At 44.0% G+C, this 26,907-nt stretch overlaps 1 protein-coding gene and 1 pseudogene across 1 annotated transcript in view; both read left to right on the forward strand.

Annotated features, from left to right (window-relative positions):
- The window catches only part of Rcor1 (REST corepressor 1), a 131,368-nt gene extending 105,860 nt beyond the window's left edge, over positions 1–25,508 (forward strand). The window contains exons 5-12 of the mRNA XM_047538626.1: positions 1,669–1,830; positions 2,483–2,601; positions 6,887–6,965; positions 10,146–10,340; positions 16,841–16,918; positions 17,147–17,204; positions 18,049–18,278; positions 21,292–25,508. Of these exons, the coding sequence (XP_047394582.1) occupies positions 1,669–1,830; positions 2,483–2,601; positions 6,887–6,965; positions 10,146–10,340; positions 16,841–16,918; positions 17,147–17,204; positions 18,049–18,278; positions 21,292–21,333 (963 nt within the window). The 3' untranslated portion in view covers positions 21,334–25,508. The remainder of the gene's footprint in view (positions 1–1,668; positions 1,831–2,482; positions 2,602–6,886; positions 6,966–10,145; positions 10,341–16,840; positions 16,919–17,146; positions 17,205–18,048; positions 18,279–21,291) is intronic.
- Positions 70–1,662, forward strand: LOC124976030 (vacuole membrane protein 1-like; annotated as a pseudogene).
- Positions 25,509–26,907: the final 1,399 nt, after the last annotated feature.

The following is a 26,907-nucleotide window of genomic DNA, read 5'->3' on the forward strand; positions in this document are numbered from 1 at the left end:
AGCATATGCAATATATGGAGACAATTTCTTTTGTGTGCCAGTTGGGTAGGCTTGGCAATTATGTCTTCTGTTGGGCTTGGAACAGCTGCACACCTTTTGGCTTTATCTGGGCCCCAATACAGCTTCAGTTACATTAGCTGATTATGAATGCAGCTCAGTTAATTTCTCTGAACCACCCCATTCTGATGAGGTTTGCCCAGCTGAAGAGGGCTCTGAAGGAGCCATCGCTTTATGGAGTATCATCTCAGAACTTAGGATTGAGGCATGCATGTGGGGTATCGGGCACAGCAATTAGAGAGATGCCTCCTTATTTCATGACAAGGGCAGCTTGCCTCTCAGGTGCTGAACCAGATGGTGAAGAGTGTGAGGGATCTGGAGAGATGCTGGAACATGCAGACTGACAATACTTTGCCTCACAGGCTAACCTGGCAGTTCAACACCAAGTACAGAAGAGAGGATATTTTTGGAATTTTGGTCTGCACTTCAATTCCAAGCATTCTGTTTGATCTGGTTGGAATAACATGGATGTTTTCTTGGACCTTTTTGAACCTTCTTTGATGCAACTCTGACTGGAAAAACAGTAATTACCAGAAATATTCAGAAACTCTTCATTTTAATAAGGTTCAGAGAGCACATAGTGGAACAGCTGGTGACTCATTGATGCTGTCTCCAGCATAGGTTTGTCTCTGCAGAAGCCATTCTGGGATTACCTGGAGCCCTAGCAGCAGAAGCTTTATTGCAAAAAAACCAAATGGGTACCCCACAGGGAGAAAGCTGGTTATCCTGGTTTTTTTTGCCTGTCATTAACTCTAGGGCACAGAGTTAGACCAGACAGCAGTTGAACTCAGAGGAGGAAACTAAATAACGAGAGGAAGTTTTTTAACTGCAGAAATTAGAATGGATGGGTTCTGCCTTTAATCAGGAGGACTCCAAACCAGGAAGGAAAATTCCCCTCTCCAGCTGTATCGATTTTGAAGACTTCCAGGTAGCACACTTGTCTATATTTTGCACAGCATGCTTTCCTTCGTACATGGAGCTGCTCACCCTTGATCATCATATTAGGGCAGACTACAATAATGTCCAGCCACCAACCAGTGGAACCTGGCCTTCCGTTAGTCACTTTCAAAAGGCCCATGTGGTACAGTTAGAGAATTCACACCACTCCAGAAGTTCCAAAGTATTTTAGATTTGTCAAGTTTTAAGGCTTGTTACAAATGATTGCTTTATTTTTCTAAGTCATCAAAATGTTTGTAAATTACATAGATTAGATAACGGTATAATTTATTATGCCAGCCTGCCCCAGCCTGCCTCTCCACCCTCACAAAAAGGCCTTTGTGTGAGGTATTGCACACCCTCTAGCAAGTTCATCTTTAAACTTTGAGACAATGTAAGGAAAATCTGGTTGGTGTCTCATGAGCTGACATCACTTTTTGTTTCATTTATTTAGAATGAAGTCAAGGAAGAACTTTGTAAAGACATCTTTGATCATTCAAAAATAATGGGGGGAAATGGGGCATATGACAGTATCTTCTGCTTAACAGTGTATATGAGTCAAACATGTATTTGGATTTAAAGTTATGCATGTTCTTTTGCCAGTCTGGCTTCCATTGTAGTGTTTCCTTTACTCTATTTGTGCAGTCTAAGATTTCACTGGTATCATTTTTCTAGGCCCTTGGGATGCTCTTTTGGCATAAGCATAATATTGAAAAATCATTGGCTGATTTGCCCAACTTTACCCCCTTCCCAGATGAGTGGACTGTGGAAGATAAAGTCTTATTTGAGCAAGCCTTTAGTTTTCATGGGAAAACTTTTCATAGAATCCAGCAAATGGTGAGTAGACGAGACCACTGACATCCCCTCTCTCCCTGCCCAAACAGTGTAGGTGAGAGACGAGGGCATCGTCCTCCACACAAGTTTCCCCTTGTTCAGTGAAGCTGCCTTCAGAGGCAGAAGCATCCTAGTGCTGCTCTGGGGGTGCTGGGCTTCAGTGCAGACGCACCTGCAGCAGCTCTTGGCGAACTCAGCCTCTGCCTTCCACCCCAGAAGTTAAACCAACAGAAGGATCTTTGGTGATTGAGGTGGATCATGCTGGGTCCTTGTTTGTCTGCCAGGGGAATATCTGCATATCTTTTATATTCTGAAAGTTATTTGGTAGATTCCTATTTAAAAATTTGCTGACACTTGTATTAATGGTGTAAAAACGAACTTTAAAAAATTAAGCTAAAAGTTGTGCTAAGGACATTGGTTATGTGAAAAATAGTTCACCTTAGTCTGACTTCACAATCTTTCATTGGCCAAGCCTACTAATGGGCTTGAGTAATTTGAAAGTGTATTTTGTCAATTGTTTTTCTTTATCAGAAAAATGGACTGTGACTTAGGATATTTCTGAACGTGTGAAAAGTGTCCCTTGTTAAGTATAACTAAACACATTTGATTTTTAAAGATTAGCTTTAAGTCTAAACCAATTCTTTTTTGTATTTAGCTTCCTGATAAATCTATAGCAAGTCTGGTGAAATTTTACTACTCTTGGAAGAAGACAAGAACCAAAACCAGTGTGATGGATCGCCATGCCCGGAAACAAAAGCGGGAGCGAGAGGAGAGGTGAGCCTGTTGCTGGGGTCAGGGAACTTGTAAGAGCTGCTGGCTCCCCAGAGGGATGATGGAGGACTGTACCCTCAGCCAGAGGTTGATGTGTGCCTGACGCTGGGGTGCTCCTCCTCAGGCACTTTGATTCTGAGTGAGTGACTTCATCGCATTTTCCCCCTGCCCTTTAAAGGTAGCTCCTTCTAATAGAAAGGGCTCTTTTGTTTTATAGGTTGAAATTAATTTGGTATGGTAAGTCAAGAGTCATTTGACACGTGTTTGTTTAGTTTGTTAAAAGAAAATACAGCTTAAAAAGGTAGTTCTAAGAGGAAAGTTGATAGCTATGAGTGCCTACAGAAATAAATCAAAACGATTCCAAATAAACAGATGATACATCTCAAGGTCCTTGAAAAAGAACAAACCAATTTCAGAACCAGTAGAAGGAAGGAAATAATTTTTTTAAAAATACATATTTTTAGTTGTAGGTGGACACAATACCTTTATTTTATTTTTATGTGGTGCAGAGGATTGAACCCAGGGCCTCACATGTGCTAGGCAATCACACTACAAGTGAACCACAACCCCAGTCCAAGGAAATAATTAATATGAGAGCTGAAGTCAGTGAAATTGAGAATAAAAAAAATACAATGAAATGAAGAGTTGACTTTTGAAAAGATAAACAAGATTTTAAGCCCTTAGCCAAACTAACCTAAAGAAAAAAAATGAGAAGACCCTTATTAATAAAATTAGAGATGAAAAAGGAGAAATCACCACAGACATTATAGAAATTGAGTGGATCATTAGGAACTATTTAGAAAACATTCTTCAATAAATTGGAAAACCTAGAAGAAATGAGTACATTTCTAGACACATACGACCTGCCAAAATTGAATCAAGAGAATGTAAAAAAAAAAAAAAACAAAAACAGACCAACAATCAGTAGTGAGATAGAAGCAGCAATAAGAAGCCTTCCAAAAAGAAAAGCCCAAGACCAGATGGATTCAGCTGAATTCTGCCAGACCTTTAAAGAAGAACTAATGCCAGTGCTCCTTAAATTATTCCATGAAAACAGAAAGGGATGGAACACTTCCAAATTCATTCTGTGAAGCCAGTGTCACACTCATACCAAAGCCAGATAACAGCACTTGAAGGAAAGAAAACTCCCAAACCAGTATCCTGATGAACTTAGATGCAGAGATCCTTTATAAAATATTAACAAATTGTATTCAACACCATACCAAGATTGTACATCATGACCAAATTGGTTTCATCCCAGAGATGCAAGGATGGTTTGACATAACACAAATGAATGAATGTAATTCACCATATGACTAAAATTAAGGACAAAAATCACTTAGTCATCTCAATAGAACAGAAAGCCTTTGACAAAATTCAGCACCCCTTCATGATGAAAACACTGAAGAAATTTGGGATAGAAGGAACTTACCTCAGTATCATAGAGGCTATGTACAGAAAACCCAAAGCAACCTCATAGTAAATCAATTTTAACTGAAAGCATTTCCTTAAAATCTGGAACAAGGCAAGGACATCTGTTCTCACCATTCCTATTTAATATATTGCTAGAAATTCTACACAGAGTCAACAGGCAAAAGAAGGAAATAAAAGGGATAAAAATAGGAAGTAATCAAATTATCACTTTTTGTAGATGATATGATCCTATCCTTAGAAGATTGAAAGGAAAAAAAAAAAAAAAAACCACCATTTTCACCACAGATTTGCCAGGAAAAACTCAATAGCTAAAACAAACAAACAAACAAACAAACAAAATCCTAGGAATAAATCTAACCAAAGAGGTAAAAGACCTCTACAGTGAAAACTATATAACATTGGAGAACACCTCAGAGGATGCAAAAACCTCCCATGTTCTTGGATAGACAGAATTAATATTGTTGAAATGACAATACTACCAAAAGCAGTATACAGATTTAGTGCTATCTCCATCAAAATACCAATGACATTCTTCACAGAATTAGGGGAAAAAAAATTCCTAAAATTCATTTGGAAGAATAAAAGACCCAGAGTAGCCAAAGCAATTCTAAGCCCCCCCCCCCCCCCCCCAAAATGCTGGAGGCATCACAATACCTGACTTCAAACTATACTACAGAGCTTCAGTCACAAAGGCTGCTTGGTACTGGCTTAAAAACAGACACATGGACCAGTGGTATGGAACAGAAGATCCAGAAGCAAACCCACACAGGTAGTCATCTGATCCTTGACAAAGGCACTAAAAACATACAGTGGAGAAAGACGGCCTTTTAAACAAATGGGGCTGGGAAAAAATGTTATCCATATGTAGAGTGAGACTAGATCCTAAGCTTCTGCCCTGCTCAAAAATTCAGTGGGTCCTTACATGGAAGCTAGAGAAGAAAAAAGAAAAGATTGTGAGGAGGCAATCTCATGAAAATCCTACATCAGTGGAACAGAGGAAAGGGACCAGGGGGAGGGAAAAGAGGAGGGAGGGAGGAAGGCAGTGGGGGATGATATTGTTCAAATTATATTGTGTGCATGTACAAATGTGTAACAACAGGTACCATCATTAGAACAACTCTAATGCACCAGTTTTAAAAAATGGAAAAAAAATATTAAACCACACAAAATGTAACAGTTTAAGCTTCCTTCTTCTCTTGTTGTCCATTTGTGTGTGAGAATGAGAAACTTTTTTTTTTTTTTTTTTTTTTTTTTTCCATTTTTTGGTGGTGGTGTCGGGGATGGAACCCAGGGGCTGTAACATGCAGATAAGCCTCACCACTGAGCCACACCCAGCCCAGGTGTTATTCCAGGTAGCTTAGTAAGCTGTAGTGAGGAAGGGTGTCCTGAGTTAGGCCATGTGGAGCCATCTCTTCTCAGCCCTGTGCTCAGCCATCTTCCAGCCTTGACCCTGCAGGTTCCACTCACCTCTCTCTCAGCCATGCCCCCAAGCCCGTCTCCTCCACTGTGAACTGAAGGAGCTTGAGGCCCAGAAGGCAGTGCACACAAGGCTCTCCTCTTAGAATGGTAGGACTACGTGGGGGCTTTTAAACAGTTAACGTTTGCCACGTTTTCTAGCGTGTATTTTTATGAACTAATAATACAAAATAAAATGGAAAATGAACCACATGGGACCCAAACTCCCTTTCTCAGGACAGTATTTTATTATCTTAAATGAAAGAGAATAACGTGCAAGAACACATTGAGTACAGGGTGTCGTTTTTGGAGAATTCAGATCTCTGGGCTTGAGTATAAATTGAGAGTGGAGTTAACAACATCTCCTAGACTCTTTCCAGATATGGGATTCAAGCTACAGTAAAACTGCTGACCTGTGTATATCTGTGTATGCATATCAGTGGGTCCCTTTCAGGATCACTAATCTTAGCAACTTTTGATTAAATTTTCATTTCCTTCATATGTTAGGTCTAGTGTATTGTTTATAAATGGGGTCTGGCACTACAAGCAGCAGTCAGAATTAAGTAAAATAAAGTGGATTTGCATATCTTGAGTAAGACATGAGAGTACTGGCTGACAGTCCTCTCTGCTCACTGCCCAGGTACTGCTCCTTGAATTATGCTGTAGGTGCAAAGAATTGCTGTGCTCCCACCCTCCACGTGCACAGTGACCCCTCCATCACTGTTAGCATGCACAGCAAGAGGGACACACAGCCACAGCAGTTGCACCTGAGAGGTGGTTGACCTCCCAGGACCTGCCTGGGGAAGTAGTGGCAGAGCCTGGCATGTTCCTCAGCCCAGGCTCTTCTCATACACTCTCCTTCGCAGAACTGCTTGCAGCCCTGGCACTGACTGGGGAGGAGTTGCAGGATAGTGGGTGTGCTCAACTGGAGTGGATTTGGGGGTCCAGCAGGAGGCTGGCATTGAAGCCTCGTGTCTTCTGTCACTAGTGTTCTGTTGGTTTTCACTGGACAAACCAGGTCAGGCTACTTGACTTCTGTGAGACTCTGCTGCCTCATTTTTTTAAAAAAATAGAGTTCCTGTGATGTGCAGTGGCTCACAAATGTAATCTCAGCCACTCAGGAGTCTGAGGCAGGGGGATCTCAAGTTCAAGGCCAGCCTCAGCAACTTAGCAAGACCCTGTCTCAAAATAAAATAAAAAGGGCTGGGAATGTTTTCAGTGGTAAAGGTGCCCTTGGGGTCAATCCCTAGTGCCACAAATAACAAGTTTTTATCTCAGCAGTCTGGAAACATATAGTAATTTTATATGAATCTTCCATTAAATCAGTTTATTGCTATGTTTGTACATGAAATAGCATTAATACAGAATAACCTTTCATTAACTTATTCTTGTCTTCCAGTGAGGATGAACTGGAAGAAACAAATGGAAGTAACCCCATTGACATCGAGGTTGATCCAAACAAGGAAAGCAAAAAGGAGGTATTTTTTCCCCTAGTACTTGTTTAGGGAAATAAACACTATTACTACTTACACAAGTAAAACCCTCCTTACCCATTCTACTTAGGAGATTAGTAGCACTTTTAAAACAGGACCAACTTTGCTTTGTAGAACTTAGAATTCTGTTTGTCAGGAATTGTGAGTAAGGAAGGCTTACAGGAAAAGCTAGCATTGGCCAGTGAAGCTCATTTTGGAACAGTCCCCATGCCTTCTCTGAACTAGAGGGTGGTAACAGCAAGGCAGGACTGCACCAAGCAACTGCTCCCGGCCCCTCCTGTCTGTCCCTTGCCCAGGCTTTGCCCAGGCAGGACCCCTGAGGTGACTGAAGAGGCCTCAGGGAGCTGACACGGACTCTGTGTGTCCTCTTGGTCAGCAGCAGCAGCACAGTCCTGTGGTTGTCACTTAATCTTTCACGACTTAAAAGTCATTGCAATAGATTTTTAGTCCCCAGATTCAAGGGGTCCATGAGCCCCTACAGTTACGCATGACCGTTATATGTTTCATATGGGTATAAGAAGCCTAATGTGTCAGAATTCTCAGTGTTCTCTATCCCAAAAATATAAGAACAGTTATTTTAAACATTGAAAAACCTAAGGAACTAGACATGTCTAAACTTTGTCACAGCAGTAGTACTTGCTTTTTATAGACAAAATAGGAAAATACAGATAAACAAAAAGAAGGAAATAAAGTGATTTTCAGTGTTACCACCTGTAATTGCTGCAGACATTTTGGTGGTTTTCCAAACAGCTTTCTTTGTAAAACATACATGCCCATGTTTATATATACTTCTGAACCTATTCAATTTTTAAAAAATAATAAAGGAGGCTGGGTGTGGTGGCACATGCCTGTGATCCAAGCAGCTCGGGAGGTTGAGGCAGGAGGATTGCAGATTTGAGATCAGCCTGATAACTTAGCAAGACCCTTTCTCAAAAAATTAAATGGGCTAGGGAGGTAGCTGAGTGGTAGAGTGCCCCCACTGGGTTCCATCCCCACTCCTAAAATAATAGTAATAATTTTTAAAAGGGATCTTACAATGTAATTTTTACCACCTTTTAGGTTTATTCTACCTTGAATTTGTTTTTATGTCAAATATATTTGATACTCAGCTCTATAGTAGTAATCACATGACACCTTCTGCATGTCGCTTGTTTGTGGCGTGTGGATTCCTCATGTCCCCCCCTGCTCTCTGCTGTTAACACTTTTGAGTTTTGAGGGTCATGTAACTATTTTTGTGTTTAATATTTTCCACTAGAATTAATTCCTGGAAGCTGAAATGTGTTAAAGTGTTCCTTGTTCATTTTTATGGCTTCTTTCAATGTGTATCACCAAACTGGTAATCCGTCGTTTTTTCTGGAGGCATTTTTGTAAGTGATTGATATGTCTGCCCAAATAACAAGATCCTAGGGGCTAACTGAATTAGGCTGTTTGGGAAAGGAAAATGTACTCAAACTTTTTATAAAAACTTAAGTGGAACTTTTTTTATATAAAAGAGCATTTTAATTATTATCCTTAGAAACTATAAAGACTACACATGATTCAGAAATGGGACTACACCAAACAATGGCCAAAGAAGAATTGTCCATTCTATGCCTTTTCTTTGGTCTGGTCGATCAGAACTTTAATGTTATCAACTATAATTGTCATTGCTTGGTGCCTCACATTATTTTTTTTTAAATTAATGTCTTAGTTGTAGATGGACACCAAACCTTCATTTTACTTATTTATTTTTATGTGATGCTAAGGAATCGGATCCAGTGCCTCACGTATGGTAGGCAGGCACTCCACCGCTGAGCTATAACCCCATCCTCACTTCTCACTTTTTTTTTTTTTATTTTCTGAATTATCATTGGACCTTTATTTTATTTATATGCGGTGCTGAGATTTAAACCCAGTGCGTTATGCATGATAGGCAAGTGCTCTACCACTGAATCACAAACCAGCCCACCTCACATTATTTCTATCCATGTGTCCACCACAGTCTACTTTCTCTTCCACATAAATTTGAGTCCCCTTTTTCACATACTGATATGCTACCTCTGAGGCCTGGCCGGAACACTGATATTCTATACCATGTTGTCTTATCAGTTTTCATAATTATTTATATAGGACAGTTTCCAGTTCAAAAAGAAAATTGGTCAGATCTTAGTTTCTCTTCAGTATAAAATGTTATTAGAACATGTCCTTAGTCAATAGGTAGTCTTATTAAATAGAATAGTGCCATATAGAACTTCATTTTATTGCCTGCTAACACTTTTACTACCATGTTCAAGAAGTTAACATTGCTATCACAGTTTCCATTGGTCATTTTAGCTCACTCATTTAAAATATAAAGCCTGAACATATTTTAAGCTTGATCACTGTGTATATATTACCTCACCAAGACGAGGTTACAAACAGTTATGAAACTTAATGTCTTTAAGATGGTTGCCAGTAAGACACAGATCCTTTCCTTGCCAAGATTTTGTTCTGTTTCTTAAAAATTAGCAGCACTTGTGTGTTTTTAGGTGATAACTAAGTTGTAAAACTTGCTCAAAAAGTTAAATGTTGTCCAAAAAAAAAAAAAAAAATGTGTAAAAAGTCATAGTTCGTACTGTAGTTTGCCTCCCTCCCTCCTCATGCACCCCCTGCAGGCAACTGCTCCACCACTGAGCTGGATCCCCAGCCAGTTGAAGTTTGTGTTTCCTTATGGGAAGATTTAAAGAATTAAAGATCTTTACATATGCCAAACCATTATTTTCTTTCTGTGGTCGTATGGCTGTCTGCATTACTGGAGATGCTGGGTTAAAAGAGCTCCGTTTTCATTTATCTGTCTGTCATATAGGTAGATAGCTAGATGGCCACAGAACTCACAAGAGAAGAACATGTTTTTTTTCTTCCTGTGTTTCTACAGAAAGCTGAGAATGCTTATTAAATAGAGGCATAAAGAAATGGAATAAAGATGTCTCTTAAAAAGAGGAAACAGGGACACTGAAGTATTTAACCAAAATCCCCATAGCCGTGGTTTGTGTCTGTTAAGTGCCCATTAGAGTTTATGGCTGATAATCAGCATGTGGCATGGCGTGTGTCTTAGATTGTTTGTGGCCATGTTAAGGACATGCTTTTTGCTATTCATGTGGCATTTTTACCTTTTAGTTTCATTTATCAAATTTGTCTATCCTGCAGGTGCCTCCTACTGAGACAGTTCCTCAGGTCAAAAAAGAAAAACATAGCACACAAGCTAAGAATAGAGCCAAAAGGAAACCTCCGAAAGGCATGTTTCTGTCCCAAGAAGACGTTGAGGCTGTTTCTGCCAATGCTACTGCTGCTACCACGGTGCTGAGACAGCTGGACATGGAGTTGGTTTCCATCAAACGACAGGTACCCCAGTCTGGTGCTTTGAGTCAGCTTCTACTCTGGAGGTGTTGCTGCTCACAGTGGCTGTTTCCTTTCCACAAAGCTAAGAAATTGAATAAAAAATATTGAATATTGGCTCATGAACTGTTTAAAAATTTACTTTTAAATTGAAGTACAGAAAAAAGCATGTGAATTTTAATTTATCTACAGTATATACATTTGTGCGTGTGTCTGGGTCTGTGTGTCTTTGCGTGTGTCTTGATTTTCGACACATGAATGCGCTCCAGTGGCATATCTGGATCAGAAAGGGGGAAAGCACTGCCCCTTTTCCATCTCCAGATCTCCACTCCCTCCCCTCTTCTATTAATTGCCTTCTCCCAGGAGAGGACCTTGGTTCTGTGTTTTAAAGGCCACAGATTTGGATTTTATATGAGTGATAATCATATATTTCTTTTATGTCTCACTTTCTTTCAGCATGCGAGAGCCATCCACATAGGGGGTAGCTGTCATCTTGTTCTGTTCTTTCTCATTGCTCGATAGCACGAAGTACCTGTTTACTGCTGGTAGTCGTTTGGGCTGTTTTGCCATTTTAGGCCATTACATGTTATACTGGTACCAACATTGCTTATATGAATCCCAATGCATCATGCCTTTGCCTCTGTTGGGCACCTCTTTATGGATCCCTATGTGTGGAACTGCCGAGTTAACACCTGTGCAGCACTACTCCCAGTAGGCTCCGTGTGACCTGTCTGCTCACCTGGGCTTCGATTGTCCCTGCTTGCATTTCCTGCCTTCAGCACTGTTTGAGTTGTTGGACCGTATGTTTTCGTCAGCTTTTTCACTGTGACCAAAAGACGCGACAAGAACACTTTTAGAGGGGCTGGGGAGATAGCTCAGTTGGTAGAGTGCTTGCCTTGCAAGCACAAGGCCCTGAGTTCAATCCCCAGCACTGCAAAAAAAAAAAAAAGAACACTTTTAGAGGAGGAAAAGTTTATTTGGGGCTCATGGTTTCAGTCTACAGATGGCCAACTTCATTGCTCTGGGCCTGAGGAAAGAGAAAACATGATGGCAGAAAGGTGTGCTGGAGGAAGGCAGCTTAGGAGAGGACACCAGCAAGCAGAGAGAGCTCCCTTTACCACAGACAAAATGTAAACCCCAAAGGCACATCCCCAATCACCTACCTGCCTCTCAGTGGATTGATGCACTGATTGGCTAAAAACCCACAGTCCAATCATTTCACCTCTGATCTTTCTTCCTTCGTCTCACACATGAGACTTGTGTACACCTCATTTCTAAACCACAACAGGATTTCCAGCTCTCTCCCTGTCTTCCACTCACTCACCAGGGTTTGTAGCACCCTCCCCCACCAGTTGTGACAACAGCTTCATCCTAGGCATTGCCAAAATGCCCCTTGGCACATTGTCCCCACTGTGTCCTGGAAGCAGTTTCTCTCTCTCTCTCTCTCTCTCTCTGTTTCATAATGGTGTCTTGTCCCACTCTCTGTCCTGCTTGCAGTCCCCTGCTTGTTGGCCATTTGGCTATCCTCTTGCTGGCCCACTCATCTACTTTTTTGTCCATTTCTTTTCTGTTGGATTGTTTTCTTCCTCATTTGTAGATGGTCTTTATTCAAGTTCTGACTTGTTTCCTACCCACTTGTCTCATAAACATGCTTCCCATTCTGTGTCTTGCCACATGTTAATGGCATCTTCTGAAATTCTTTTTTTTTAGTGGGGGGTGGTACTGTTAGAAATGCTGGGATGCCGCAAGCAATCAAGCCCATGCCGGGAAGTAGCTCAGCAAGGCAAACCACTTCTGCAGGAGGTGCGCTACCAACCTGGCTCAAAAGCACGCATGGGAAGGCAGCACTGCTGCTTGCTCAGGAGGACCTTGGGGTTACACTCCACATGGCTGGCTAACTTTATATTAGGGTGGGCAAAGGGAAGGGCCGCAGCTTGTATAGCTGTGACTGGATCTTACATCCTGATTAAGGCTAAATACTATATTCTGAAGATGGTCCACTGAACTTTATTTTTCACGGTACAGGGAATTGAATTCAGGGAGCTATAACACTGAGCCACATCCCTAGCCTCTTTTGTTTTTTATTTTGAGACAGGGTCTCACTAAGTCTCTGAGGCACAAACTTGGAATCGTCCTGCCTCAGCCAGGTGGAGTTCTTTAAGACAGTCTGTTTCTTAGCTTGTCTTCACTGGCTGGTGGCTTCAGCTCTGCTAGGAGCCTTTCCCCCCGGGTGGGAAGACACGTTCCCTAGGAGCACGGCCCACTTTTTGCATCTTGATCTGCAGCCTGCCTAGAAATGTTTTTCTGTGTAATGTGCAAAGGATGTTTGGTATCTTTAACGCAGGCATCTATTTGACCAGGTACTTCTTATTGAAAAGCCTGCCCTTTCACACTGCAGCGCAGCAGGACCTTCGTTTTAAGTTCATGTGTGTGTATTGATGGGTCTGGTTTGGGGCACTCCGTTCCTTTGGGCTGTGTGCTCATCCTTCACTGATGCTGTTCTAGTTTTATGTACTATGTAAATTTACATACCTGGTATCGTAATTCTTCTAGTTCTTGATTACCCCTGGCTTTGTACTTCCCTAAAGAAATTTGACTCCAATTTCTAGAAAAATGGTTAGAACTTTGGGATTTTGTTAAGTTTATATCCCTATTGAGACTTCTAGATGAGCGAACATGGTGTACCCAGGGGTCTTCAGTCTCTCCTTTGTCATTTCCTAGTGTACAAGGATCATACATCCTTTGTAATAGTTTCATGTTCTTAGGTATTTGATACTTGCTGGAGTACTCTTGCAAAGGAAAGCATTTTTAAATTTTCTCTTGTAGGTATTTGTGCCTGCTATGTAGAAAGGGTTTGTCCCTGTTATTTGATTGCATAGTGCATTTATTCTGGAGAGTCAACATAGCAATCTAGTATTGGCCTTTCACTCTGTCTGTGTCTGTGTGTGTGTGTGTCTATCTCTGTCTCTCTGTCTCTTCCCTGCCCCCTTCTGGAATTCAGTTCCAGAAAAGCACCAGCAAATCATGAAATCATGGGTTTTTGTTACTCTTGATTTCTCCCTTGCAAGGTTAAATGGGAGACCAGTTGTCATCACCCAGGTGAGACATGTGGGGTCTGTGAACCTGTCTTCCTTCTGGTGCTCACAGGGAGACAGTACAGACTAGGGCCAGGCGTTCCCCTGGGAGAGGAGGCAGCTCCTTGTGCTGTTGGCACAGCTGAGCTCTCATCTTGGGAGAATCACTTAATCTTCTGGGCCTCTTCTTGAACATGGAGATGAATCCTTGTGGCCTGAGCTCACGGGACCATCAGGGCTGCTGTGCAGGAGCGTGCTTGGCTCAGTCTGCAATGGAGAGCTCTGATGAAAGTTGGTCTTGCTTTGCAAGGAGCTGGTTTCCTCCTGCTGAGTTGGTTCCTGTGGTTGATGTTTGCTATTGTTAGTATGTGAAGGAAAGGCGAGGCCTCCTTCTACAGAGGCTGCTGACTTCAGTACAGGAGGTAAAAATGATGCCTTGGTTTTTTGCATCAAGGGCAGGCTTTTTTTTTGGCTTTTGTTGTTGTTTGTTGAGCACTGGGGACTGAATTCAAGGGTTTGCCACCACTGAGCTACATTCCCATCCCTTTTTATTTTTTTGAGACAGAGTCTCACTAAGTCACCCGGGCTGGGCTTGAACTTCTACTCCTCCTGTCTCAGCCTCCTGAATTTCTGTGATCACAGGTGTGTGCCACTATCTGGCTAAGGCAGAGATTTTTGTAATGTGAAGGTAGCTGATTGGGGGTTGACAGTTTTGAAAAGGGACAGCTTGGAGCCCAGCTTACTGGGTGAGGAGATAAGTGCTTTCACGCCACAGCCAGCAGTATTGTGACTGCCAAGTACACTTCTAGGCTCAATGACCATTAGTCATGTGAGGGATAGTCGCTCTGTGTGTCCAGGTTTGCTAGTATATCAGGGAAACACTTAAAAATAATGGGATGAAACCCACTAACAGCTTGGATAACTAAGGAGTGATTTTTCTCCAGTAGCAGGAAGAATCAGCATCCCTGGTTGCTGGCACTACTTCATCTGTTACAGATGCTTCCAGGAATCCAGGTGCTTTTAGGTCCTCTCCTCTGCCATTCTTAGTTTATTGGCTTCTCTTCTTGCTGTTCCCCACGTGGGATATTCTGGGAGCCATTTTGTAACCCCTACATTTGTATTCAGGGCAATAAGAAGAAGAGATGAGGTAGAGCTAACCTGTCTGTCCCTAATTGCAGGAAAATCTAAGCCTCCCTACCAGAAGCCCCAGCAGATTCCTGCCTGCCAGTGCCCCCCATACGTTCCTCTTCACTCCAAGAGAATAGCATCAGCAGCTGTCAGAGACACCAGGGAGAATGGGGCTGGGCGCTCTGTTGTGCTCACAGCAAGCAGAGCCTGCTGCACTGGACCTTCTCTGGGTGCAGAATGAAGTGGTCTGACAGTAGAGATGTCCCTGTGTGCACAGTGAGGGAGGGAAGAGAAAGCTGTGCTCCACAGGGAGGTCTGGGTGGGGGCCAGGCCATCTGCCTTAGTGCCCATCACTCTGTCCCCTCTTATCGTTAGTTGCCCCTCTGGTGTCCAGTCCAGTTGGTACAATGTTGACGATTAACCTCTTTCTTAATCCGATTATAAACATTGGATATTTCAGAGGTGAAAAGTGTCAGGACTAGAGGTGTATGCTGATGAGAAGTTAGAACTCACTTCATGTCTGCATTTAATCTCCTTGCTTCTGGATAGAAAATGCATATTTTAAGCACGTTAATCTCCTTGGAAAATGAGTGTGTTCATTAATCACAGTGCAGCGTATACCCAGTGTTGCCATCTGTGAAAGGCCAGTTCACGTGAAGAGAGTGGCCCTTTGCCTAGGACTGCCAGGGCTGCACAGTGTTCCAGGCCCTGACCGCTCCCTGTCGGCAGCAGCTTAGTCTAGTTTTTAGCCTGAGGAGTATTAGGGGGGTGGGCTCCCCAGAGTTTTGTGGGTGGCTGGTGGGTGCAGGAGCTGCAGGGTGGCCAGTGCTGGCGGGCTCAGGTCACACTGAGAACGCACTGGGAGTAAAACTCTAGGACCAGTTTCTTCTCTTCTGGCTCATCTTCCTCAAAACCCAGTGAAAGAAGCAGATTTTCAGAAACCAAGGTCCTCATTTGTGGCTTTATTGTAGGGTGAATTTGGTGCATGTTCTATTTTCCTCTCAGTTGTCTTTGGTCTTAATGTGAAAAGATTGGAAGTTGCTGTTTCCAGTACACTCTGGGGCATCTGATGGCAGATGGTCACATTCTGGTCTGCATAGGGCTGGTCTTACTTGGCTACTGATCTACAGTGAGGAAAAATTTTCCTATACATTTCCCCTCTTTAGAATTTTTTAGAAAAAAATAAAACAGGAGGAAAGGGCATGGGAAACTGGAAACAATGGAATTTTAAAGGTTACATAAATATAAAAGTTTTTTAGGGCTGGGATTGTGGGCTCAGTGGTAGAGCACTTGCCTAGTGCATGTGAGGCACTGGGTTCGATTCTCAGCACCACATACAAATAATTAAAGGACCATCAGCAACTAAAAAAAAAAAAAAAAAAAAGGTTCTTCTAAAAGAGGATAGGAGGGATTGTCAAAAATGCCCTCTTCCCCACCCTACCTCAAGTCCTGCTTCTCCTTTTCCTTTGCTCATAAGGGAGCATCTTCCACTTGTGAATTTCTTTGATGTTTTACTTGAGAAAATCATCCTGCTCTTTCTCTCACTTTCTGACTTGCTGGTGTGGTAATTCAAAGATTACAACCAGGAGGTCAGAGTTCTCTGGTGTGTGGCATGGAAATGCCTCTGCTGAAGTTCAAAGTAAAGAGCATGACCTGTGACCTGCCTCATCAAAGGGTGCACAGGAAAACAGGCCGCTGGTTTCATTGCTTGTGTCTGTCTTTTGATTGGGCTAGAGCAGTGATGGACCAGGTGCCCTGAGTCAAAGCAAGACCGAGGAAGAGGATCACTTGTGAGAAAATGAAGACATTGCAGCTGAGCAGAGTCAGGGTGTGGAGAACGCACTGGCATATTGCTGCCTTCCGTCTCCTTTGAGGAGGCCAGCACTGCACCTGGGCAGCACAGGGTAGAGCTCTGGGAAGCTGTCACTGCAGTGCCACATGGGTTCTTGGCCTGTTCAGCTGTTACCTCAGCTCATTTCTGTGTGGTGGGAAGCCCAGAAATGTCCTCTCCTTTGAGGCAGACTGCAGCTGCGTGTTTTGCCACTCAGGTGGTCACCTGTGAGCACCAGGCACTTTTTCACCACCTTGCCTTCTTGGCTGCCCCTCACCTGTTGCTCTGATCAAGTAGCTTCAAGAGTCTTGCAAGATAAAAGATACTATCAGGGGATTGTAGAGACCTCAGGTTTGGTCTGTAACAGGGATGAGGAACTGTTTTGCTCTTGTCTTTTGTTGTTATTGTGGGGACTTTTTGTTTTGTTTCTTGTAAGTTTCATTTTTAAAATGAAAATCTCCTTTCCTTCTTAGATTCAGAATATTAAACAGACGAACAGTGCTCTCAAAGAAAAGCTTGATGGTGGAATAGAGCTGTATCGACTTCCAGAGGTAGGGTTATGGAACGTCATCCAGGAAGTTGTACCCACATGTATGTGCTTAAAATGCAATGTCTGTGACACATCTTCAAAATAAATTTCTTAGAAAAGAAGGGTATGAGCACGATTTTACAATCTTTGGTGACAGTATAATTTGACAGGAGAAAATGACTCATTAAACTCTGATAGGACTGTATTTATCTCTGGGTGTGGTGTACTAATGCTGCATTTGCATATTCAGGTCATACAGAAGTGCAACGCCCGCTGGACCACAGAAGAGCAGCTACTGGCTGTACAAGGTATGGGTGTCCTCAGAAAGCAGGGGGTTCGGGGGATTAGGTAAGGGAGCATTGTACCTGAATGCTAGCACTTGATTCCTGTGGAAGAGTGCAGTCTCCTAGTGGGTATCATCTTGACCATGTTTCCTGACTGTCCTTTCTATTCTTCCTTTCCCACTTCTCACAAGTTGTAAAACTAACCTGGAAGCCAGTTTTCTTTTCTTTCTTTCTTTTTTTTGTGCCAGGGATTAAACTCGGGGACACTGAACCACATCCCCAGCCTTTTTTATATTTTGTTTAGAGACGGGGTAATACTGAGTTGCTTAGTGCCTCACTTAAGTTGCTGAGGCTGGCTTTGAATTCCCAGTCCTCCCGCCTGAGCCTTCCCAGCTGCTGGGATTACAGGCTTGTGCCGCCACACCTGGCTGGAAGTCAGTTTTCTAAGGGTGTGAGTATTGCACTTTAGCATTTGCTTGTTGAGCTCTGAATAGTCAAAAAGTGTAAATTCCCCAAAGATGCAGATAAAAGTGTTAGAATTCTAAGGTAGGTGGTGTTCTGGACTTTGGGAACTTGAAAAACTATGATCAGAGCATCCACAGCCCTGGGCCCTGCAGGACTTGAGCAGGTCATGTTCTGTGATGTGTGATGGAAGACAGATCCCAGCCCACTGAGCATGTGCTGGCATCCACATGGTGTGTCTAGACTTGACTGCCATGGCTTTCCACTGGAGTGACATGCTGAGATAGTGCCTGCTAGTCAAAGCCTACGTTTTCTTATCAGAATAAAGGGTAAGCCTTGGTTTGTGGGTTTTTTTAAAAATTGTTTTTCTCTTGTATTTAAAAAAAATGCTCTCTTCCATCCTTAGCCATCAGGAAATATGGCCGAGATTTTCAGGCAATCTCAGACGTGATTGGGAACAAGTCAGTGGTACAGGTGAAAAACTTTTTTGTAAATTATCGACGCCGCTTCAACATAGATGAAGTTTTGCAAGAATGGGAAGCAGAACATGGTAAAGAGGAGACCAATGGACCCAGTAGCCAGAAACCTGTCAAGTCCCCAGACACAGCTCTCAAGCTGCCTGAAGAGGAAGAGGAGGTGAGTGTGAGTCACGCAGTCTCCCCTGCACCACCCTGCCCAGAAAAGGCCAGTTGTTTTCTCAAGAAGGAACTTTTCCTCTGGTGAAATGTCTTTAGGATTCAGTGCATGGGAAACGCCTGCCTGTAATGGCCCTAATATGCATGTGCTGGTGCTGGCCAGTTGTCACTGTATACCACTCACATTGTAGTTGACAAGCAGATTCTCAGTTCTATCCTGGTTCCCTCCAGCCACAAAATACTCCACATGACCAGTAGCTGCTAAACTGTCATGGAACAACATGTTGGAAATGCCCTAAGGAGTGTCTGTATGACTGGGTCACATCTCGTGTGTTGTGAGCTGGTCATGGGGCTACTGACCCCTCTGGGTAGCTACATGACTTCAGGGCCCTGTGGTGTGTCCTGCTGCCCTCTCCCAGACTTTGGTGCTGTTTGGAGCTGACTGGCTTAAATACTGATGGGGCAATTCTAGGTGCAACAGCTGCCAGAAATTTTGGGGGTGTGGGGTGGCAGATGCCGAGGTATCACCATCTGAGATGGTGGCACTGAATCATCAGCACTGTCTGCTAGGATGAGGTCAGAAGCTCTGCTGCAGAGACCTATCCTCCCTCCCTGCTTCTTGCCTGGCTCCTTACTATCTCTCACCTCTCCTGGCCATCCCACTGCGGCCTGCCTCTGCCCCCAGGGAAGGTATACACTGGGCGAAGCCTAAGGCAACCTCCACACTTGTGAGTTTCCTCATGGACACGGCAACTTCAGGTTTAGCTTTCTGAGGAAAGTCACTTCCTCACCAGTGTCTTCCTCAAACCATGTGGGAATGATTTGAAGTTGCCTGTTTTCTGCTGTGTCACTAGTCTGTCCAGGGCCTGTGCACCTTAGCTAGAAAGGGCCTCAAGGCCCTTTTCTCCACTAGAAAAGAACTGAAACATATTAATGGTGTTAGAATTAGATTCTTTAGAGCCTTCTACCGGAAAATCTTACATCATGTGTAATCTGTAGTATTGCCAGTGTGAGTGGTACTTGAGTCACCTCGTGGCCCACCCTGTGACCCAGGAACTTCATAGCATCTGAGCAAAACTTAGATTTCTGCCTGTTAGCAGAGATTTTGTTGTTGTTGTTCTAGTGTTAATTGCCCTTCTGGTAACAAATCAACTTCCCTAAAGTCCTGGAGTAATTGGAAGCATTAAAAAGTTGGGACAACGGGGAGAAGAATGTTAGAATTTGTAAGACTCAAAGCATCTTCCATGCATCTTCCAACTGTATTCCCAGGGCTGCTGTTCTCTCTTGGTATTTAAAGGACCAGCATGAGAAATCCGAATCTTCATCAACAGGCAATCAGCTCTTCTGCATGTGACTTTTTCTTTTTATCTTAGGCCTGGGTCATGTACAGACTTAGAGTTACTGAGTGTTACTAGTCCAGGAGGTCCTTCACAACCTGCTCCTTGTGTAGGGTGTGCTTCAGAATTTCCATGTAATGTCTTCCCCCAGCCCCCTCTTGATTGATTGATTGCAATACTGGGCATTGAACCCAGAGGCACTCTTCCATAGAACTACATCACTTTGCTCTTTTTACTTTTTAATATGTCAGGTTGCTCAGGCTGGCCTTGAACTTTGATCCCCCTATCTCACCCTCTTGAGTTGCTAAAATTCAGGTGTGTGCCCCTACGCCCAGCCATGTAATACCTTTTCCCAGCCTGGCCCATCTGTAGCTATTTTCTGTTTTCTATGTATTAGTTTGTAGAAGGAGATTAGCCTGTAAGGGCATCTCCATTTCCCAGGACCAGTGAGGATGTGTTAAAGCACTAGCTGACTGACTGCTCAGTGCTCAGAACCTGAACTGTTGTAGTCTCACGCTCTCGTTTACCCTGTGGGACCAGCAGCTGAGGTGGTGTCCTGCTGCCCCTCACTCTCAGATTTTTTCTGTGTCTTATGCAGAACATGCAGGGAGTAGGACATCGAAGCTGCAGAAGTGCCATTAGTACGATGGCCTGTCAGTTATAGATAAGTTTCCCCAGCTAAGAAGGGAAGGTAGCCCAAGGGGTTTGTGCGTCTGAGATTCAAAGTTCCTTAAGGCAGCCAAGCATGGGGGACAGGAGACAATGTCATACCCAGCCGTGGATAAAGGGTGTGGAAGGATGCTGAAGTGTCTCACTTAAAATGATGGAACGATGGAGTTCAGTGCTGTCACCACAGCCTAGCCAGGGAACCTTCCTGGATCCCAGCCAACTGGATATGGTCACCCCACCTGCATAAGAGATAAACAACACGCAAAGGAACAATGAATTTGACAGTGTAATCAAACTGGAGAGAAGCATCTAGGCTGTTCTCCTGCCAGTCCGCAGATGCACATGCGTGTTTAGCCAGGCTGTGCTCTAGGTTCCTTGGCACTCACCCTGGCTGGGGGTGACTTTTTAGTTTTCATTCTCAGCATGAGAAAGTTAGGAAGCTAAAACAGTTTGGAGTTTTCATTACCAGTGAGGGCAAATCTCCTGATTTAACTGACAACCATTCTTGTAAATTGCTGTTCCACTTGAAGGACCAGCACTTTGAGATTTTAGATTCATAGCCCCGTTGCTTCCCAGCAGTAAAACACCACATTCCCTTTGGAAATCTGTTTTGAAAAATAAAGAGATGCCTTTGTGACTTTAACAGAGATCTGCAGTCTTCGGTTCCCACCCCCTGGCAGGTAACCAGAGGCGGTTTGTTCATGGTGCAAGGACCACAGCCTTCCCCTAGTCCACGCGCATGTAGCCGTGATTGCCTGAGAGGTCCTGCTGGCCGAGCCCCAGTGGAGAAGGCATCACTGTGGTGCACGTGATGCAGATGGGAAGACTGATGCTCACGAAGGAAGCAGGCACACACTTGCCTGCTCTCAGGGTCATGCCTGCTGACCACACACTATTTGCTGTCAGGGTTGGTGTGTGTGCACGCTCTGCCCTCCTTGAGGGCACCAGGATTAGCAGTGTGTCGTTGATCTGCTCTTTGACCCTTTCCCTCCCTGTTTTTCTCCTCAGGCTGCTTCTGTCCTTGATGTCAGATACGCATCCGCCTCATGAGAAATGCTGATAACTCTGAACACTTGGTATGGACTACATGTTACCCAGGATATCAGGTATTATGAGACATCACCTAGCCATCTGCATCACATCTCTGTGGACAAGCAGCTATTACCAAAAAGGCATACACTTCCAGTCCTGTGCTACATCTGCCTTAATTCTTTGCTCGTTCCTCCCCATTGGCGCCACTTCCCAGAGAGCTCCGTCGCATCTCTCCCTCTGCCTCAGTGCCAGGGAATCCACGGCCTGCATACCTCCCTCAACTCTGGGGCTCACCCCCCAAGCGGAGTCCTTGAGCCCCACCGATGGCAGCTCTTCTCAGTCAGCAGCTTCAGAACAGGTAGTCTTGGAAGGCCCGACTCTGTTCCTGCATGGCCTGCAGTTTCTACTTTGTGCATAATGTAATTTTCAGAGTTACTGACCCTGTTGGCCTTCGAGAAAGTTTCTCTTCCTCTCTTCTGGGGCAACCACCTAAGTAAAGTCAAGCTTCTTTAGAAATCACAATGTATCGGCAGACTGCAGCGCAGCCTTTATTGTGCCAAGCATCTGGATGCACCTCCTGTTTCCTAAATGCAGGGTAGAGTTACAGTTTCCAGTTTAGTCAACTTAAATCACCCTCCTTTCTCCCTTCCCCAGTGATCAAAAGCTCACTCAGAGCAGCTCTCCTTGGACACTGTGGCTTAAAGGGAATGTGGGCCTCAGTGCTTTCTGCCTTTAGCTCTCAGCATTACAGTCCCAGGGTGGTGCACCCATCTTCTCCTGACCCCGACCCCACCACCACTGCCGCCACAGCCCTGAGCGGTTCGGTCCATATCACTGTACCTGGTGCTCGTACATTTGGAACTGGTGCCTTCTCCTTTTGGCAACCATGTTATCGATCCCTTTTCTGTTCAAGTGTCTTATTTAAAGTTTATTGCTTGCCAAAGATGACATCATTGAGATAGGAGACAGGGAGAGCTTCTGCAGATTCCAACAGAGTGCAGATTTTGAACGTCACGATTAGCTCATTAAAGCATATTAGAATAACTGGTGATGGTTTTATAGAAGCTACATACGGTTTGTTCCTGTCCTCCTGGTGTGCCTGGCCTGTTGTGTGTCACTTCATGTGTCCTTTTATGTCCTTTGTGTACTGATATGATCACACAAACACCATCCCTTCTCTTTTAATAGCAGAGTACAGCACAGAGAAGTGATCAGTGGATTGGTCTAGTAAGACCAAGATGAAAAGAAAATCTTGGTATGTAATGCCTTTTGTTGGACTGGGAGCAAGTACAGTTTTCTAGGGAATGTTCTGTGACTTCCGGAGCCACCTTGGTTCTCCCCCAGACCGTGGGCCTGCTGAGGCTTGGGGCTCTGGCAGCCAGGCGCATTCCAGCACCCACAGCCAGCCAGCCCTTCTGCACTAACATGTGGAGGTAGCTTCTGTTGTTGTTTGCATCCTTCGAATACTTTTTTCTGCTTTTAATACCAAAAAGAAAAAATGCAGATGCTTTAAGGCATAAACAGAATTCTTAAGAATTTAAAATATGCAATTAAAATTTGATGTGTTTTGATTCCCAAGCACCTTGCCTTTTTTTTTTTTTTTTTTTTTAAGTCAACCGTTCTTCTCTTTAGGAAGAGGTTCAGCTAGAAACCTAGGTTTAAAGGTTTGTATGTTCTTTTTGAGACGTCTGAGGGAAGGTCATTCCAGAGGGAGTGCGGGAGCTTTCCTGGTCCTGTCCCTTGCCAGGCGTCTGTTGGGCATGGCCTGCTGTGGTGCCTGCCTTCCTGTCTGGAGACAGGCAGCACTGACACCAGCACTGAGTCCTTTTCATACGCCTGCTGTGTGTTTGGAGGTGGCAGAAAGCACAGGGCCAGTCAGCCTGCACTCTGCACCGTGTCTGCGGGACCTGAGGCACTTGCTGAAGCCGGCTGCTCTCGCCACCCTCCGCACTCCCACCCAAGCAGAAGTGGTAGGCAGTGGCTGCAGTGGCGCTTTCTTTCTCCATGTCGAGGCTGTCCTAAAGAGTTGGTCTCTCCTGGCAATGACTAGAAGGATAGTAACCCTTAGATGGCATGCAGGCAGAATGACAGTGTCCCCTTACTTGGTTCCTGGGACTGAGTGGCCTCCATCCCTGGAGAGTCAAACACTGGTGCACTTGTAATCTTAGCAACTGAATTTGGGCTCTTTCTCCAAGGGAAAGGGCGTGTTGTTTTCATTTGACAGAGAAAGGACAGTCTGCCCAGCTGCCTGCCATCGCTGCAGTGAAGATATAGCACTGTGTCTTTAACATTTTTCATTACGCTGTCTTTGCAATTATGTAAATGCAAGAAATCACTTAGCTTTCAAAGCTGCGTGGTGTGGTCTTATTTATGTGAAGACTTAACATATCAAGAATTAGGTGCATTGGCAGGTTGGGTTTGGGACGTAATAACTGCTTCAGATGGAATGTCACTTAAGTTTTGTGTTCTTAAAAATTATCAATGTGAATGTCATAATTATATATATTTTTGTGGAAAATTTCTCCTAAGTATAAGTTATTGTGCAAAACATAGTATCATGGACACAAATAATAGTTTAACTTTTAGTTTAGAAATCCTAAAAGATATAAATTGTATTGCATATGCATTAAAAGTTTGTTTTATTTAATTTTATGTAGATGTGTAAAATGTTAGGTAAGAATTTTTTTCACTTATCCATTTAGACACCTTGTTACTTGAATAATGTGTTGGCTGGTCAGCAGCAGTGACTCTATAACATAGTTCTTTCAACCGAGAAGTAACCAGGCCTCAGTTGTGTGATGAGCTTAGTAGTGGTACAGTCCAGGCGGGAGCTGGTGTTGCAGGAACCCCAGGTTAGCGTGGGACACCTGCTGGGTTGTCTTGGTGTGTGTGTGTGTTGAGACACCCCTTCCTTTTAGTAGTTTTTGGTAGTTTTTAACCTGTAAGATCCATTGATGGGCACAAGCCTCTAATCCAAAAACAAAAGTGAAAAAGTAGTTTTGAAAGTCTGCTGTGGTTGGGTGTGGTGGCGCATGCCTGTAATCGCAGTGGCTTGGGAGGCTGAGGCAGGAGGATCATGGGTTCAAAGCCAGCCTCAGCAAAAAAGCGAGGCCCTAAGCAACTCAGTGAGACCCTGTCTCTAAGTAAAATACAAAATAGGACTGGGGATGTGGCTCAGTGGTTGAGTGCCTCTGAGTTCTATCCCTGGTACCCCCGCCACACACACACACACACACACACACACACACACACAAGCTTACTGTGGTGAACTAAGCTCTTTTCTGTTTAGGTAAAATTTCCTCAAATATCATATACCACTCTTAAATATGTTCATTGTCACTGTAAATTTCAACTATACCCTATTTTTGGCTTTCTGAGCATCAGATATACTATTGGTATAACTGCACACCAAAAATAAGCCAGCGGTGCTTTTACGCTAGCTGGATCCCTGCTTTTACCTGAGAAAAGGAAAGATGGAGCCAAGTCCACTGGGGGCCTCTTTTTCCCTCTCAAGCCTGTTTCAAAACCTGTGACCCAGGAGTCAAGCTTTTAGTATCAAGTGAACTTTGCTACGGGTTGACTCAAGGTAGCCCGGTCTCCGAATCTAGTGACCTTGTGCAGTGCCCTTCCGCCACCCCCAGGATCTCTGCAGCCTTTCCTAATTGTAGTGAAGCACAATTCCAGTAACGTTAAGTCAGAGCAAGGAAGGTCAGGACAGTCTATGCATGTTGTAAAATAATGAGTGTTTACAGCCACCTTCTCCTGAAACAAAAATTTATACTGGAGTGGATAGTATTCCATTATGTAGACTTACAACTTTGCTAAGTGCTTTTTAGATTGCTTAAAATTTTTTCAAGATTTTAAAAGATGTATAAGGTTAAGTGTGCAAATATAATGGAAATGCTGTATATCTTTTGAAGTGATAAAATCCATGTTGGAATTTTAAAGAAAATATGTTGTGATAATGCTGTTGTAAGTAATATTTTCATGTCTCTTTTTGCCTGTTTTCTATTTCAGCACATTCATTGTGGTGAATGTTCATAGCATTATAATTGCTTAGCCATTGAATGATAATTTGTTAGTGGAAATTGGAAGATTTATTTGTGAAATTCTGCAGAATTCATTTTTCTATTTCCAATATTTGCTGAAGTTAAATAAAAATTTTCAAGCCATTGATGTAATAAAATATGAAACAAAGCAATTTTCTGGATTCCCATTTCCACCGTCATATAAAGTGGGGTGTTCTTCCCTTTCCGGCAGGCCTTGGGATTTCCAGATGTTGATTTCCCCAGGATTAAACCCTGTGGATACTCAGCCCAGGGTCACCTACCTTTAGCCTTGGCTCTGCCAGAACTGTGTGATGATCTCCTGGGTGTACACTGATCTTACAAGTGGTGTCAGGTGGGGGCACGAGTTCCTAAAGCTTGCAGTAGTTGAGGCTCAAGTGTAAATGTCGGGTGAGTTTTGCAGCTTGGCCACTCCTCAACCTGCCCTCTGGAAGCTGAGCTCCACAGGGCCCCTAGTGTGCCTCCTTTGTTTCTTCAGGTCACTGGGCTCAGGTCCCTCTCTGAATGGCGTGCAGAACGCTTCCGCTCCCTGTGCTGGAGTGCTGGGTCTGGCCGGATGGTGTACTGGTCAGCTTTCTGTCCCTGCAGCATACTCCCGAGTCCATCACTTACAGAGAAGAGGCTTGCTTTGGCAGTCTCAGTCCATGGTGGATTGACCCTCTTGCTGTAGGCCTGCAAGAGCACATTGTGGCAGGAAAGTGTGGCAGAGCAAAGCCACTCACCTCATGACAGAGATGCAGAATACACACACCAAACCTGCCCCACCATCTCCTTGAAGCCCAGGGACCTGAAGACCGCCCACTAGGCCCAGCCTGTCTGTCTCTACCACCTCCCAGTAGTGCCAGCCTGAGGACTGGGCCTTTAGTATGGGCCTTTGGGCAACACGGCAGGTCCAAACTACAGTAGAAATTTACAAAAACCTAACTTTGAAATTCGGCATTGTCTCAAAGAGACTTGGCAGTAGGGGGAGGGGTACCTCGGTGTGATTTTGCCTGGTGTAGGAGGTTGGGGTAGCATGGCAGGGTCGGGCCTTCTCAGAACAGAAGTCTACTGGAGAAAACCCACCAGGTACCCCAGGGGTAGTGCAGGGCGCACTGCCAGTGCTCCAGGCCCTTCTGGGAGGAAGGGCTCCACCATCTCCCACCCACAGGAGTTTGTCCTGGAGTTGACCCTGCATGAAAGGTGCCTTCTGCTTGGGTGAGCCCTGAAGAGAGCACCAGGAGAGAAGGCCAAGGTTCTGAGAGCACAGATGTGTGGAGATAGCTTATGATGTAAACAAGAGGGAGCCAGTGCCAAGGGCAGAACCCTGGGCTTTTCCGGGAGACAGCAGAAGAAAGAAGCTGAAAGGGAATCCAAGTCAGGGAAGGGAGGTCCCTGCCGCGGGGGCAGCCCTCTGGCAAGAAGACACCAGGCATCTGGGACAGGCACTGAAAAGGGGCCATTTGGACTTGGCCTTTGTTGTTTTGCAGCAACTTGAGGCAGTAGTTCATCTTGAGGCAGGACTAGGTGCGCGAGGCTTAAATTA

Source organism: Sciurus carolinensis, chromosome 2 (genome assembly GCF_902686445.1).
Source record: "Sciurus carolinensis chromosome 2, mSciCar1.2, whole genome shotgun sequence".
In the NCBI taxonomy this organism is placed as follows: Eukaryota; Metazoa; Chordata; class Mammalia; order Rodentia; family Sciuridae; genus Sciurus; species Sciurus carolinensis.